At 35.9% G+C, this 18054-nt stretch overlaps 1 protein-coding gene across 1 annotated transcript in view; it reads left to right on the top strand.

Annotated features, from left to right (window-relative positions):
• LIN7A (lin-7 homolog A, crumbs cell polarity complex component) overlaps positions 1 to 18054 on the top strand; it is a 148702-nt gene that overhangs the window by 94994 nt on the left and 35654 nt on the right. Inside the window, exons 3-4 of the mRNA XM_054444644.2 lie at positions 2730 to 2801; positions 5112 to 5321. Coding sequence (XP_054300619.1) covers positions 2730 to 2801; positions 5112 to 5321 — 282 coding nt within the window. The remainder of the gene's footprint in view (positions 1 to 2729; positions 2802 to 5111; positions 5322 to 18054) is intronic.

Below are 18054 nucleotides of genomic sequence, written 5' to 3'. Positions count from 1 at the left end.
AGTTGCTGTACCAAATCTGCAACGAATTAGCTGTGTGGTCATCAGTATGTTCCTACCTCTGTGTCTCAGTGTCTTTGTGTGTAGAGCGCCCAAATAAGAAGTTAGGAGAATCAACTGAGCTCACAGATATAAAATGCTTAGCATTACATTTGGCCCATGGTGATTTCTCATTAAATATATATCAGAATTATAGTAATTTACTCCAACAAATATTTATTGAATGTTTTACAAGAGCCTTTACTCAGTGCTATCCCAGTCTGTTTTTACAGCTTACCAATCATTGCATATAAGAAGAAAAGGTATAGCTTAATTCCTTAGATCAAGATTTCTCAATCTCAGCCCTATTCATATTTTGGCAGATAATTCTTTGTTCTATGAGGCTTCACTGTGCATTGTAGGAATTTAGCAGCATCCCTGGCCACCACATGCTAGATGCAGTAGCATCCCATATATGACAACCAAAAATGCCTCCAGACATTGCTAAATGTCTCCTGAAGGGCAACATTGTCCCCAGTTGAGAACTATTGCCAGTTGAGAACTACAGCCCTTGATCAATTCTATGTAAAGCGTGTTCACAAACTGCTCATCTTAGGAGATTTTCCCCAAAAGATCCATGGTCAAACAAGATGAGAAACATCAAATGCCAGCAACAGCCTAACAATGATAGCTAACTTTTGGAAACATACTAAACATGGCAAACTGTTCTTATCTTACTTAATCTTATAACAGACCTAGAAGTTACTTACTATTTTAAGGCACATTTTTAAAATGAGGAAATTGAGGATCAGAGAAATCAAGTGACTGACAAACATCATACAATTAAATAGTACAGCTATGGTTTGCTTCCAAGCCATCTTCAGAGTCTGTGAAATTATCTACTACACAGTATTGATCCTCGAATATCCCACTTTCTAATTCAAAATCAATTTGGAATCTTAAGGCTAATTATTCTTAATTTGTGATATTTATTAGGTACAGGTATTTATCTCCAGCACTTACAAAATTACCTTTTGTTTTATTCAATTGATGACAATATTCCAATTATTTGCTAAATGACTGTCTTCATAAACATCCTTGAATGCAGGCAAAGTCACTTTCCCTGGCAATGTTAACCAAAATAACTTCAAACAAATTCAGATGACCAGGAACTGTGGAAAGACTCACTCTGCTTGAGGGAGGCAGAAAACATTTAATAAAGGAGACAATATTTGAATTTGACCTTTTATCATCATATTAAATTTGGATGAATAAGAGTCTGCCAGGTGGAAGGGCATTCCTAGCAGAGTAAACAGCATGTGCAGAGACCTAGGTAACTTGGAGAGTTCAATATGTTTGAGGAATGGTGGGGGTGGAGAAAAGAAAACAGGAAAATAGAACTAGAGAGAAAGCTGAGTTCGGCATTATTATCTGTGGCTTGACTCCTGTAGGTATTTGCCCTTATCACCTTTGCAGTAAGGGCAGCAGACAGCCAAGAGCACAGCAGGGACATGGTCAGGTAGGTACTTGATGATCACCAAAGTGTATATTGTTTGATGGCAGGGAGACCCAATTAAGTCACTAATGCAATGTTTTCAGCAAGAGATAATGAGCTAGGGTGGAATGAAGGGTCAGATTTGAGAGAGTTTATTACAAGAGAAGCAGGGCAGGGAAAATCCTCCTCTGAAATGGGCTATTAGAGCAAATAGTAGAATTTATTTTTGGAAAGGCTGTCTCTATGAAACAAAATAATGCATTTCCAAGGAAATAATCTGGAAGTACGTTTAGCAGCTGTTCAGGTAACCTGGAGAATTTGCAGTAACATATCTCAGATTCCATAAATGATCTTCTGGAAACTTGTTCCTGTGCCCATTCAGATTTCCCATAGAAATTGAACACCTCATAATTGTTAAGTGGAGATTCAGAGCTAAAAGTTAGATTCTGAATTGCACTGTTCCCTTTTTAGTACAGACTACTTTGTCAATTTCCTTCTAACCATGTCACCTGGGAAAGATGAGTCAGCGTTAGTGGAGATTCAACCAAATGTATTTGAGAAATTATGAGCCAGTCAAAAATGTAGGGAAGAGATTAGTCCCAAACACTCAACAAATAGTTGTTGAATGGGTGAATTAATCAAATGTTGGATTCACTTATTTAATTTTTGACTTAAGCATGTAAAATAAGATTAATATAAAGGAAGAAAAAAACCTTTCAACCTTCGATTGCAGTTTTTGCCTTTCCTTTTTTACTGAAATAGCTAATGGATCACTCCCCAAAAATACTCTAGCCTAGTACCAAATGGACTTTTATTGCTATGCATTATGCAATAAATTTTTACGTATACTATTTAAATCCAAAATGAACATATAGTCCAACACATTTAACCTTGTTACTTTTTTCCAAACATCTTCCTCAAGGCATCCTTTAAGTTTTTTTTCTGTACTTTAATTTAAGATTAAGCAATTTATTTTACCATAGATACAAAGATTTTATAATCCCATCCCTGGAAGTTTACAAGAAACAATTTTTTCTACTACATTTTAATGATTTCTGTAACTGTATCTAAAATCACAATGAGTAATAATATCTGCTGTTTAAGGAGTGCTATTAGGTACATTCCTAAACATCAGACCTATGTTATTTTGCAATAGAGAAGTTTCTTCCTACAGTGAAAATATAATTTTCTTTCTGCAATAAAATAATTATTATACTTAATGTTCTTACACATTCTTCTTTTTATGTGAACATTTTAGGTGTATCAATATATGCATGAAACGATAACTGTTAATGGCTGTCCCGAATTCCGTGCGAGGGCAACAGCAAAGGTAAGGCTTGAGTAACTTTAAAAATATACTTGACCCCAGTTATCTAGTAATTGATTGTGCGCGTGTGTGTTTCAGGTATTCTCGTGTGTACACTGTAAGAGAATTTAGACATCAGTGGCAGCCCAGAGTCTAGAACCAGTACTACTTCTCAGGTAAAAATCCTAATGGAAAATTGAACGTTTCTGCTGCTTCTGTAGCTTAAGAAAGGAGAATGATTTCATTAAACTCACTTAATGTCCATTTGGCACAAGCAAATCTACTGGTTCATTGTGTGAAATACTATATGATTTTCAGACACATTCTTCTGATCCAAAAGAACCTGTATCGTATTCAGTGCATGAAGATTTATTTGCACCGGTCTAAAGATTTGATTTCAAATAGACAGGAAAAGAATTCACCTGACACCCACTGATCTAGCATACTTCCGTGTATTCAGCTGAGCAGTGGGTAACTTGCTGAAAGGATGTGGCATAGACCTATAGAAAACGCCTGTCACCTTTTGTGGTAGTGACCACATCTGCCCTTTAAAGACTCAAATCCAGAGATTGTAGAGACTCTACTAATGGAAATGTTATACCGATAGGATCGGGAAATTATCAGGAAAATAGGCCATTAGGAAATACCAATTTTAAACTAAAATCACTGATGCAGCTCTTCTTTTACAAACACACAAATGTTATAATAGAAACATGACTTGCTTTTAAAAATACTTTATTTTTCTAATAATATATAAGAAATAACTATTGAAAATGAGTACAATTTTCCATTTAATTCCTTTGTGTTACATCAACGCTTGTTTAGTTTCTCTCTTGATTTTTTAGTTTTTACTCTGTAACTGAACACTGTAGATTTGTAAGATTTTTTTGTTTTGTTTTGTTTTGTTTTGTTTAAACTCAGGGAAAAAAAGAGGGTGTTATTATCATTATGTCATGCTTTGCTTGTACTGAAGTGGAACACACACAGAAAAATGATCCCTACGTGGTTTAATTAAGGGGAAAGTGAATTGTGTAGTGTTTTACCATTCTCATTTCTTATTCATGTAGAACAGCAGGATAGCAGCACAATGTTGCAATAGCACAATATTTTCTGGTTGTTTCTGGGCTGTCTGCATTGCATCCATGTCAGCCATTAAAATCTATGCATGACAATGAGGTTTGCATGAGCAAATGCATGTAGCTAAAAACAAGCCATTGTTTTCATGTCATTCACTACGTTTCACTAAATGCAGACAGTAGCATAATGCTAAATTGATGTGATAATGCTGTGTGTGGAAAAGAATGTACAGTCGTTGGGAATAAATATTTTCACAGTGTTGAGTAAGTCACTTTTAGCAGGCATCTAATCAACTGTGGTCAAGGTGAATTAATAAAAGTGAAAGATAAGCAGGCAGAGAATCATTTCTTGATAGAAACTACCTAAGTGCTGTTATTTTATTTCTATGGGGTTAGTGGGAACTAATGGTAAGTTGTTTTCTTGAACTCATTTAATGAAATCAGTACATGAATTTTAAAACAAATTATGTCCATATTAAATGATGTTTTGTATATCTAGGTATAAAACCATTGACTTCATATTGCCTATTTTGTTATAATAATTGAAATATTAATGTATAATATAGGAAGAAAAATCCTGTTCCAGATAAGATTTCTCAGTATGGAATAATAATATGGAATATTGGTATAAACTAACAATAATCTGTTTGAATCTATTATTTTATTTTAGTTTTCATTCTCTTTAAGACATCCTTAATTTTTTAAAAAAGTTAAATTTGCTAAGCTTTTGGGTTGGCAATAGCAAGATTACATATGTATTCGAAAGTATGTATACATACAAGTGCTCTTCAATTTATTAAAAAAATACTTATGAACTTTTATGTGCAAGCACCAGATTAGACTGTGTGTCATACAAAAGAGTGCAAGACACCATCTCTGCTCTTAAGGTGCTCATAGTCAACACATGTATAAAATAATTATAATAGTAGATAGTACATATAACAAAGTTATTTGGACTCCAGGAATAGGAAGAATTGCAGCTAACCAAGGTAACTGGAAAGGATTTTTATGAAGACAGGAAAATTCTGTCATACCAGATAAGCCCTAGGAAGCTGGAAATAGATGAGTGGGACTTTACCAAAGAAAGAAATCCTAGATGGCATCTAAATGAAGAAAGTCCTCTGCTTTTTGTGTTCTTTCTTTCACAGGAGAATACTATAAAAATATGAGAAGTTGCCTGAGCTACCCACTGCAAAGCATATGATTAGCCTTTATTTCCCTCATTTTATTACCAAAAGACCATCTTTTTTTTTTTCAGGCAACAGTTGCAGCTTTTGCAGCTAGTGAAGGCCACTCCCACCCTCGAGTAGTTGAACTGCCAAAGACTGATGAAGGCCTTGGTTTTAATGTGATGGGAGGAAAGGAGCAAAATTCCCCCATTTATATCTCTCGCATCATTCCTGGAGGGGTGGCTGAAAGACACGGAGGCCTCAAAAGAGGAGACCAGCTGCTATCAGTGAATGGAGTGGTATGTTTATAAAATAACCAGAGATTTTCTCCTTAAGCACATTCTTTTTTTCTCCCCTGCTATTACTGAAGTCAACATTGAAATCCTAGAACAAATATTAATTTTATGTCTAACCAGCTTTCTAAGCATTGATGGATATTAAACCTATAAAAGCTGCAATCTAATTTTTATGTCTCATTTCATTATGTTCAGTTACGATAAATATCAGTGAGTTGAAAAAACATCCCAGGAAATTAATCCAACGAGCCGCCTTTCTTCCCATAATACTCCAAGTAACATTTACAAGAATACAGTAATTTCAAGATACTTTTTATCCTAAGTTACTATAAGCAAATACATACATTTTAAGAATAAAGATATAGCCCCTTACTTTGTAATGTGTGTGGGTTTTTCATTTTAATTACAGAGGAAGGGTAATTTTAATGTTTATATAATAACACATATGAAAAAGGCTAATGCACTCAAAAAAAAATTTTTTTTTTTGAGATGGGGTCTCACACTGTCCCCCAGGCTGGAGTGCAGTGGTGCCATCTCAGCTCACTGCAAGCGCCGCCTCCCGGGTTCACACCATTCACCTGCCTCAGCCTCCCAAGTAGCTGGGACTACAGGCGCCCGCCACCAAGCCCGGCTAATTTTTGTATTTTTAGTAGAGATGAGGTTTCACTGTGTTAGCCAGGATGGTCTCAATCTCCTGATCTCGTGATCCACCCGCCTTGGCCTCCCAAAGTGCTGGGATTACAGGCGTGAACCATCGCGCCCGACCTCAAAATTCTTGAAGCCAGATCTACAGCTATAGTATAATAAAAACATATTAGCCTTTCTCCAAAAAAGAACTTGATTAAATTACCTATTCATAATATATGCTTTCATTTTTAAATGAAATTAGAGTAAATTAAAATATGTAACATTTTAAAGTGAAAGTATGAATATACATTTTCTCATAACTTATATTCTCCGGATGCCACCACTTCCACTTGTGATAAGGAGTTGCTAAAGAAATCGCTTCCTATGAAACAAACAATTTTCTCCCTATAACATCCACTTATATCAAACATAAATTACCTAAAAGCATACATTTCAGAAATATAAACAGAAACTTATCAATGTTACCTTTCTATTAACCTAAGATCTTTTTTCTAAGAACTTCAGGATTTTAATATATAAACTCAATTCCAGTTATTTGTGGCCAGATTGATTTATGCTTGGGACACAATATCCAAAATCAAATGCAATTGGAACATGATATTTTATTGGTAACTGTGGAATGAAATTCTTCTGTGTTCAGATCTTGAATTTTATTCATTTGTTTCTTATTTTTAGACTGACTAGTAGTTTCATAGAACCCAAAACTATTCCTTCAATTCTGCTGTCCTCTAATGTATATCAAAATTCTCAACCCATGAATATTTTATATCACTTAAGCATTCCAATTACTATTTACTTTTTTCTATGTAATAATGTTTTGAGATAAGCTTTTCATTGACCTTTAGATAACTGTGACTTTTTCAAAGCATGTTTCAAGTGATAATTTCGGAGTCGAACTTTCTGTAGAGGACTCTAGAGCTAGGTCACACAATTGCGTCACACAGAGGCTTATGCCCCAGAGTATGAACTTGCAATTTCTCTGAATATATTATATCAATCAAATAAGGTATAGATTTAAAAACAGTATGAAAATTTTAAAAAACTCAAAATATATTAACAGTAATTATAATTGTGTAAAGTAAGAATAAATATATATATATAATAAATTTAATACGTGGTTGACTTTGAACTTTCTTATAAGGGAGCTAAATAGACTTTGTTTAACATAAACATTTGCAGGGAACACACTGTACACATTTCATAATTACTTACCCATTCCTTGCAATGATGTTTTGATATACCTGGAAGGTGGCAGTTACCTTATCTGGAATCAAACACATAAGGTTCTACCACTCAATATTCATATAATTATGGATTAGTATCCCCTAAACTTGAATTCCCTTATCTGAAAAAAGGGAATAGTAACTAATTTGAAGGGCTCTGATGAAGAATAAAATGAGGCAAAATGTTTGTTGAGAGCTATCCTGTGTTAATTTGGTCATACAAACCTTTGACAGCTAAATGTAGCTACTGGTGAAGGTTGAGGTTGGTGAGGATTAACAACCTCCCAGTGATACTGCTTTTGCTAGTTAGGTTAAAAGTAAGTCTTATGGCAAACTCTGCTACATATATAGGCATATGTTAGCAAATGTTTATTAGCAAGAAGGCAGTGTTCAACTCACAACCCCTTCCATAAATTTGATAAAACCCCAGGTCTCTGTCCATTTAGGTGTTCTAATCATAACCTTAGAAAAAGGTTCACGTGAGGCAGATGAGACAACTTTGTTACCCTTATATTCAGCATCAGACAATCAGAAATCCTATTAGACTGACAGCTGAAAATAGGGTAGTTTAGTGATCAAACTTTGGTCATTCATCCTATGGTATAGGCCACGGGCCTCCCTAAGATTTTTATATCATCTTCATGCAAAGGTGAGGAATGTCTCCAAGATTATAATATCCCACATATATTTAAACCTCTCATTTTACCAGTTAAGTTCCATTTATAACATTTATCTTGCTAGTTAATGGGCTACTAATTTCACCAAAGAAAATCTATTTCTGACATATTCTTGCCAATAAGTAAAGCATCATTTTTTCATTGAAGTAGGTGCAACAGCTACTCGTATAGTGGCCACCTCTAGAGTGTTACCTTTCCAATATAATGCTGGCTAACTACCCTAGACTGGTTTATTAAGCTCCTAAAGTTGAAGGTTAAAGTATTACACATTCGTATAGTCAAACTATATATTATAAACTACCTATTTTAAACTGTTTAAAAGTAAATTATGTGCTCTTTAACAATGCCTAATATTGAACAGCTGTTCATCAAAAAGCAGTTTTCTGTAAATAAGAGACTTCATGACCCAGTGACTTGTTCATAGTCAGACAAATAATAGTTAATCCAATTCTAGAACTCTGGGCTTCTAACAAACACTGAGCCCAGCGGTTTTATCAGTGTAAATAATTCTAGGCAGGTAACAATATTTAATGAAAAAAAAATTCTGTAATGGAAAGGCCAAAAAAAGAAAAGATTAGCAAATGATTGAATGATTTACATTTTTGCCTTTAAATAAGGCACCATTTCAGGAGATTAAATATGGAAGATTTTCAGAACATGCCATTCTAAACTGAGAAATTATGAAAGGAAGTGCTTTGGAGGGCTAAAGCAAACCTTAACTACTGTAGTATAAGTTCTCTGAACTTTAAATTATATATATATTTAAGCAGATCCATGACATATCCTTTTTCTAAATGCAGGCAAAATATAAAACTAGACAAACAATCAAAGATAAGCAGGACATCACATCAGATGTCTTTTCAGATGTTTAAATGTCCATGGAATAATTTCTTTACTTTTTAAATAGGACAGAAATATATATATACACACACAGAACTATTAACATGGAATGTTAGGTTATAAAGTGTGATGGAAAGGGGGGGAATCAATAAATAAAAATAAAGACAAAATGCAGCAATTGAACAATTGATTTTTTTCCTCCTAGCTTCTTAGAAGTCAAAAACAGATGGAAACTCATGTCAGCTCAGCAAACATTGGGAGAGAAAATTTTTCTATCCCTAGGCACCAAGAGAAATTTCCCATGGGAATGTTACAAATGAGACATTGAACCACCTAATACAATTCCATAGAAAATACAGAGGCCTTTGGTGTATGGCTACTTCTTATGTCAATCCTCAGTGAAACCTTACAACTGAATGCTGAATTAAAATTTAACATTAATAGGAGGTCAAAATGTTACAGTAAGAATTTATAGCTTTCTAATGATCTCCTTTTCACCCTTTTATGCTCAAATGTTTTCTCCACAATTTTAAGAGAGAACTCAAGGACTATTTATAAGGGTTGCAGCCAATGTGGAGCCAGCGGCAACCATAAATATATTTAGTGATAGAGTCAGGATATAAAAAGTCTCAATAGAATGGTACAATAGGCCTATTTTAATAAGAATCTTCACGAAGTCCTGCTCCTGTGCCCAAAAAAAAACTAGCTACATATATGCAGAATCAGGAAGCAATAGCTAAATATCAAAGCTTGGGGAAAAAAATTTTAGGGAATTTCAATGTTGATTTCAAGAGGAATATAAAGCAAGTTGAGGGAGGGGAACAAAACATAATGTGATTGTAGGGGCTCTGATATAAATATCTTTTATAGAACACAGAAAGAGATTGGTCCAGGGTGCTGTTTGTTCTTTCTTTCCTTCCTTCCCTCCCTCTTTTTTCTTTTCTTTTTTCTTTCTTTCTTTCTCATGGTCTCAGTCTGTCACCCAGGCTGGAGTGCGGTGGTGTAATCTCAGCTCACTGCAACCTCTGCCTCCTGGGCTTAAGCTCACACTCTATTGTGCTCATTCCATCCTTGCAAAGAAAAATAAGCTCATCCAGAGAAGAGCAACCTTGTATATGAGAAATATGTTAAAGAAGGACTTGAATTGTTTATGGTGGAGAAGAGAATATTTAGGGGAATGATGACTGTCTTCAGCTATCATCCATTGTATGGGGCACCAGATGGCAGAACCGAGACCAGTGTGTAAAAGTCATGGGGTAGTCATCTTATTATAATAAAGAGCTTTTAAACACTGAAAGCTCTCTAAATGGAGAAAGACTAAATCATAAGGCAGAATGTGCTCATCATTTGAAGTTTTAATCAGAGATTAGGAGACCACCGGATCAGAGTATTTCAAAATATAAGTACCATGTAGAGAGTTGGAATGGTTGGCCCCAAAGTCCCTTCTAAGTCTGTGACTATGTGATTCTATGTCTTCCAATGGGATTTTGCTGAGAGTACCATATAACCCTCCCCTGACCAACACACACACGCTGCCTTACACTCTGAGGTAGATGAGTAGGCTCTACCTATGCTCTGTGTACCCTATTCATAAGACATTTTTTCTGAATGGAAAGATGAGAAATCTAACACAATATATGTTTTATTTATTTAGTAATTTATAGTTTTTTTAACAGTATTTACATTATGTTCTCTCATTTTTTCCCCCAATGGATACACACAAAAGCACACATGAACTCACATCCAAATACACACACACACACACACACACACACATAGGCACACGTGCACGCAGGTGAGAAAGTGGATTTCAACCTTTACTACAGTCATAACTGATGCTTACCAAATGTAATAACTGGTTATGTTAAAAACAAATCCCACTGAAATCTGAGTAAGCTCTCTGAATTGTACCAGTTCCAATTTGCTGGCTTAATATGATTTTGTAAGATGTTAATATTGGGGAAAGCTGGGTAAAGGATGCATGTGATGTCCCTGTACATTACTTTTCAACTTCCCTTAAATCTATAGTTATTTATTTATTTTTATAAAGCAAGAAAGTCCAAAAGGTGATATTCTACTGGTACTGATGGGAGAGAGAGAGGTGAGGAACAGGAAAGAAAAGGATAGAAAGATAAAATATAAGCATGAAGACTTAAAAAAATATGGCATACTGAAAAGAAGCCCTCATTTGCTTCTGAAATGCAAACATTGTCTTAGAGCACCATTGGTGGGAAATTGCAGCTGAATTTACCTAGCTTTATAGTTAAAACTAAATAAAATTGTCTATACAGTGTATACAGATTGCTAATTGATTTTTAAGTATAACAGATGAGTGAATAAAAGTTTAGGGATGGGACAGAATAAATTGTTTTCCTGCCATCTGGCTTTTTTTCCATTTTATAAATACCTATATCAAGTTGAAAGTAAGTACTCACAGCCCAAATTACTTATGCAGAATGGCTGTCAGGTGTGGGATGAAGATGAAATAAAAATTAGAACTGTAGATACGAGCTCTGTGAAGCTACAGCATCCCAGAAGGGAAATCTCTTATTTATCTGTTGTCGGAACAAAGAGAAAATATAAACAAAAAGTTTTTTTAATTGCTATGAACTACACTGCAAGATTTAAGTTCCACAATAAAATGCATGTTCCGATGATGGCAGTAATTTGTATTCATTGCCTTATCCCCATTCTTAGAACAGTCCCTGTATATAGTCAAAGCTCTATATATATTTGTTGAATACCAGACACTGCTGTAAGCACTTTACATAATGAATTCATTATTTACCCATAATGATCCTCAGTGGTAGGTGTTATTATTATCAGTCCCATTTTACAAATGAAGAAACTGAGGAAGAGAGAGATCAAGCAACTTGCCCAAACTCCTACAGCTACTAAATGGCAGAACTGGAGATTCTAACTCAGGCAGTCTGGCCTTATTAATCATAATTTAAGGTAAATAAATATCTTAGCCATTAATAAATTAGTACTTTCATGTACAATGTAGAAAAGATCAAGGTTTCTTAGCCTTTATGGGTTTGCGTAAGTAAATTTTTGGTGGAGAGAGATCAGTTGTTTTTCTTAACTACTCATAAAAGACTTTGACCTTTAAAAAGTTAAAAACCACTTCTAAAGATATTAAGGTTTTGAAAAGGAATTTACTCTGATTCAAATGGCTCAGTACTCTAAGTCACCGCTGCAGATGTGTGAAGAGTTTGGTTTGAATGTGTTTGAACTGTTCTGTATCTGCATCATTCCAGTTTGCACCAGGCACTTTGCATTCTCGGCTAACTGAACAGCCCTGGTCCACAAGCACTCTCTAAAGCCACTTGGCCCTTAGAGGGGAGCAGATGCTTGCATGAAGAGGGGAAAGACAGAAGCTCAGTCTTCAGTTCCCCTATAGGCCTGGTGCACAGATCCCCAGCTTAATTCCAGCTAAGAGGCCTCAAGTAAAGCTATTCCCACAATCTCTCTATTCCTAGAAGTTGTTAGCAGATGCTTTACCTTTTTCAGAAGCTGAGTGGGGGACTGTTTAGGTTATAATTAAATAGGAGTGCAAGCTGAAATTTCAGTTCTAAGTGCTGAAAATTTTTCTTCTCAGCATGACATCATGTGACACTTCACTCACATTTGTGAAAAAGCCAAGAGAAGTACATTTATGTTGTTTTATCCCAGTCACTTTCAGAAGAGCACAAACAATGCAGCATGATCTGGTATATTTTGCAACACTGAGCAGGCAGTATTCTATCCCCCTTCATTCTGAATTGGCTCACAATAAGAGATCTTTTAATTTAAAAAGCAGAACAGGGAATTATCGTGCTATCTCAATAGCACAGGTAACTATAGTTCACAGGTTAGGACAGCTACATTCCCACCTGGTGATTTCAGCCTGCAAGAATGGGCACCAGGTCTCTCATTCCTTCATAGACCAACTTGAGCTTTGAGCATACATGAGATTGTGCTGATAGTGTATCAGTGCCAGAACACACTCACAGTTAGTCGGTGCTAAAGGGCAAGTCTCTAAATGAGGGAAGCATTCCCACACATGGGATCAGACTGACCTAAATCTCTATTTAGATTGCTGGTAATGGGTATTTGACTATTCAGTTTAGTTACTGGTGCAGTCTTTCTCATAGTTATTTTTACCATTTATTGTTTGTGTTTTCCTTCTGTTTGTGCTGTTATTTTAGCAATGCTTTTCTTTCATTCAACAATTATTTGTAGAGCAATTATTATGTGCCAGCTACTGAGCTAAGTCCTGGATATGGAGCGGTAAACAAAACAAAAAGGGTTATAATCTGGTAGAGAGTAAGAACATGATGATGATGAAGAAGATGATGATGATGATGATGATGATAAATACATATATATAAATGTAACATATCCACCAGTTATCCCAGCCTAAGGGAAATGCTCCCAGTGATTTTGTTCAGGTTCACACTGGTCACAGTAACAGGATTTTTAACTCTGTTATATGTATATTAGTTTCCTATGGCTGCTATAACAAATTACCACACACGGTGGTTTTTAAATAACAGAAATATATTATCCCACAGCCCTGGAAGCCAAAACTCCCTAATCAGTTTCATTAGCGCCAAACCAAGGCATCAACAGGGCTGTGCTCCCTCTAGAGGTGCTATTGGGGAATCCGTCCCTTGCTCCCTTCAGCTTCTGGTAACTGCAGCATTCTTTGATTTGTGGCCACCTCATTCCAATCTCTATCTCCATGGTAACATTATTACCTTTTCTCTGCGCAAATCTCCCACTTCCCTCTATAAGGATGCTTGTGAGTTCTTAGGGCCCACTGAGATAATGCAGGGTAATCGCCTCATCTCAAGATCCTTAATCTAATTGTATCTGAAAAGACCTTTTTTCTATAAAAGGTAACATTTACAGGTTCTGGGGAATAGGACCTGATATTAATATCTTTGAGAAATTATCCAGCCCTCTACAATGTGTAAATTCATAAATCTAGAGTGCTTACAACTGTATAGGGCTATGGAATGGGACCAGTTGTCCACATACCATGGGCACGTTGGTTTTCTAGTCTCAAAACAGCACAGAATATTTTCCTCTCTACTCCTGGTTCTGACAATGCAAGTTCTTTCTTCCCTTTTCACTTTCAGACTTTTCTCCTTCTACTTCTGCCTATCCAGTCAATAAGGCCATTCAGACTCCTCTTCCTTCTTCCCACCCCCCCCATCTTGCCTGGTCTTTGATGAGAAAAAAAAAAAAAAAGTACGCGAAAACATGCAGCCAAAACATTCTGCTGCATAGCAAAGACCTTCCGATATTTTTTAGTCCTTTTTTACTCCTAAGGTGTGGGCTGAAGGAAGCAGAATGGGAGGGGAAATACACAAAGAACACGAATATGACACGGCTTTATAATTAAACACTGTGATAAGTGTTACAGAGAGGAAAGAAGAAAACAAGGAGCCATGTAATGGAACAAGATAAGCTACTTTTAAAATATATATATACATATTTATTTATTTATTTTTTGAGACAGGGTCTCATTCTGTGGCCCAGGCTGGAGTGCAGTGGCATGATCTTGGCTCACTGCAACCTCTGCCTCCCAGACTAAGCAATCCTCCCACCTCAGCCTCCTGAGTGGCTGGGACCACAGGCACATGCCACCATGACGTCTAGTTTTTGTATTTTTGATAGAAACAGGCTTTCACTATGTTGCCCAAACAGGTCTCAAACTCCTGAGCTCGAGCAATCCACCAGCCTTGGCCATCCAAAGTGCTGGGATTGCAGACGTTGAGCCACCATGCCAGGAGCTACTTCTAATAGTGTTAGAAATGGCCTCTTTGAAGGGTGACTTTTAAACTGAGATTAAGGAGAAGAGTCTGTTATCATAAGAAAGAGCTTGTGTGAAGGTCTTGAGATAAGGAAGTCCATGATTTGCCATGTAGGAGTGGCTGAAGGAACAAAGTGACTAAAGTATACATAGTGGTTGATAAGATGAGGCTGAAAAACTGATTGGGAGCCAACCAATGGAGTTTTAAGGTTGGTACCCAAAAGTTTTCATTTTACTCTAAGTGCATTAGGAATCTGAAATCAATTCTGAAATATGATGATATGCCAAGAGTCTCTAATACATCCTGAGGCTGTTCATTACGAAATGAAATGTATTCTACTTTTTTTTTCTGTTAGCTTATTATTATTTTTTGTATTGAAATTTTCTTTCTATATCCTTAAATCACTTGACTAGGATATTGCATATGATAACAACTTGAGAGCAATTTTCCCTTTTTTTCTGTCATCATATTTAATGAAAATTACAAACTTTTACTTTATTGTCAATTGATATTTTCAACATTTCAAAAGGGACTCATTCAAATTCAAGTTCTTATGGTTTCTCAGGAGTTAAGGTTATTCTAACCATAATATGTTTATTTACTCTTTGAGACTCTATTTTGTCATATGTAAAGCAAAAATAGCAATATCTTTCTCACAGGTTTAATCCAAAGATTAAATAAGAGAAAGTATGTAAGAGTGTCTGGCATTATGCTGGATACCTTTTAAATACCCAATAACTATACATTTTTTCTTTTAAATCAGATAATAGTCTTTTCTTTCTTATAATTTTATCTCCCTATAGAGTTAGACTCTCCGCCCAGTTTAAGTTATCTCCTCTGCTTTTTGTTTATCTTCAAGAGACAATAAAAGTCCCCCAATAAATACTCTAATTTCAGAAGCAATTGGATCCTTGTCATTGGTGGGTTGATTATGGGCAAGTCATTGGAATTTTTGGTGTCTTTATATCTGCAGGACTGATGTAACAACACCTGTCCTGTCTACCTTTCCTAATAGTAATTAGGATAAAAAAGAGAAATGATAAATACAGCATTAAAAGATAAGACTTATGCTTCCACAATTACACAGCATTTTTGCTGTATATTATTATTAAACAGACTTTCACCAAACTTCCAGATGCATCTCTCCATGTTTCCTATTGCAATATTTTTCCTGAATTTACAAAAACAGAATATGTAAACCAAGTAATGATCCTTCTTCTGTTCTAGCTGAGAAATGTGTGGTTTATCTCAAATGAATAGAATATTTGTCTTGAAATCCTGTGCTGGTCCAAAAAAGCATCATTTATGTTTTGTGGAACTCACCAAGCCCAATTACCAGTGATTGCTTTAAACATTAGTGAAAAGCCAATGATTCAATTTAAGCCTAACTTGGGAGGAACATTCTTCTAACTTATTTATGCTGGTCTACAGACTGTTGGCACTAGCCTAAAGCAAGGTTGGAATGTTAATATGCCACAGCTACATGAGTATACCTAGTGAAATGCAAGCCAAGGGTAAGTCTAAGGGTTTATATAATTTTCCATAATGGATTTATATCTTGTTCTGTTTTTAATTATATTCTCAAAAAAAGACATGGATACAGATGGCAATCAGATGACATGTCACAAGCCACATGTGATTGCTGACAGGTTCATGTGAGATAACCAAACTTTAACTCAAATGTTGGTTGCTGAGTCTCAGATATGGGAAATGAGTCTCAGCAATTGTGGTATTAGAACTACATCTTTCTAAGTTCAGCCAGGAGGTATGGGCTGTTTCAATAAATTTGCGAATGCATCACATATGATCATAGGCCTTTCCTACTTGGGTTTCTTTCTCTACTCTCATAGATACAAAATCATTAGTTGCTAATTTTATCACAGCCAACCTTACTCTGAAATGTAAATTATTGACCTTGCCCTTCAGTGACACCAAATCACTTCTCAAAAGAAGTCATGTTTTCTATTTACAGAGGTGCCTATTATCACCAACAACTGTGTAAATATATAGCACATCTTAACCTTTAAGAATATACACCAATAACTGTGTAAATATATAGCATATCTTAAGCTTTAAGAATATAAATTTGAATAAGAACCAAAGCATAAGACTTTAGATCCTGAAGTCAAAATCTGTATATGTAGTATACAAGATTTGATCCAGCATCAGCCTGAACCTATCTTATCACCCAGCACTACCATTTCAACATAGATTTTTCATTCTGAACTAATCACTGTATATGCGGTAGTCCTTACATACTTAAAAATCGAGTAAAATGTGACATCAGAAGAGTTGAGGATTCTGGGCAGTCTCTGAGCTTCTACCTCTGAAAGTCAAGGGAACATGACACTGTACTAGATTTGGTTTTGCAAAAGGCTTTCCAGGAAGTAGGAGTGGTTAAATTTGACTATTTTAGGGTCCAGAAGGAGATTAGATAAGTGAGCAGAGATAATCAAGAGGGAATGATGGCAATCTAGGGGAGAAATGCCCCATTACAATTTTAGCCGGTTATTGCCATTTGGTACTGTGGGCAGTGTAGCAATAATTCAGAATTTAAAAATAAGCAAACAACACCTTCTGCCTTTGTAGAGGAAATGGTATATAGTAAGAAGCATTTTAAAGGATAAATAGTAGTTATCTATGGAATGTTAGAATGAATAAGTTGATGGAGGGTGTTCTAGGCAGAGGGACAACATCTACAGAAACATATAAGAAACAACACGTTTGTAGCTAAAGAGTAGGGTTGAAGGGATGGGCTTGAGCCACGTCATGGAAGACACCATAAGCCATCACAAGGAGCCTGGACTTAACATTTGAAAGTGGTAGGAAATTGCCAAAATGACACGAATTTATATAGGTTATTCTGGCAATTGCCAACATGTGGGCATAGGGTGTGTGAAGGCATGGAGGAAAAGCTGGAGGTGGAAGATCAACCAGGACACTCTTAGGAGTTCTGGAGGGACATGGTGGAGGTATTAACTGGAAGAGGGGCAATTTGGAGAGAAACGAAAAGATTTGAAAATGACTTTGGATGTAACGGGACTATAAACAAGAACTGGTGATTGACTGGATATGCGAGGTGAAGAATAGGGAGTTACCAAGAACTCTTGGGTTTCTGACAAGGATCTTGCCTCTTGTTGACGCAGCAGAAAAGATGGTTCAGGTGAGAGTGAGCAGCTGAGTACTCGGAGGTTGTGTTGTCTGTGGCTCAGCCATGTGAACATAAACAAGGGCATAGGTTTTAATTTAGTTTTGCCTTTTCCAAGATGTAAATTTAAAGTTAATTACCTGAGCTCTATCAAACTGACAGCATTTCAAAGTAGAACACTTAAAAATTATATTATGTAAACTTTTCACTCAATTACATTTGTCAACCAGGATTTCTCACCCTTGAAATTGCTGATATTTTGAATGGGATAATTCTTCCTGGGGGAGGCCATTCTGTGCATTGTATAATGTTTATCCTGGCCAGTAACACCCTCCCCGTCCAGTCACCACAATAAAAAATGTCCCCAGACCTTGCAAACTGTCACCTAACAAGCAA

Source organism: Pongo pygmaeus, chromosome 10, assembly GCF_028885625.2.
Source record: "Pongo pygmaeus isolate AG05252 chromosome 10, NHGRI_mPonPyg2-v2.0_pri, whole genome shotgun sequence".
Classification (NCBI taxonomy): Eukaryota; Metazoa; Chordata; class Mammalia; order Primates; family Hominidae; genus Pongo; species Pongo pygmaeus.
Note: the sequence above shows the minus strand (reverse complement) of the source record. Positions and strands in the feature narration are given on the sequence as shown.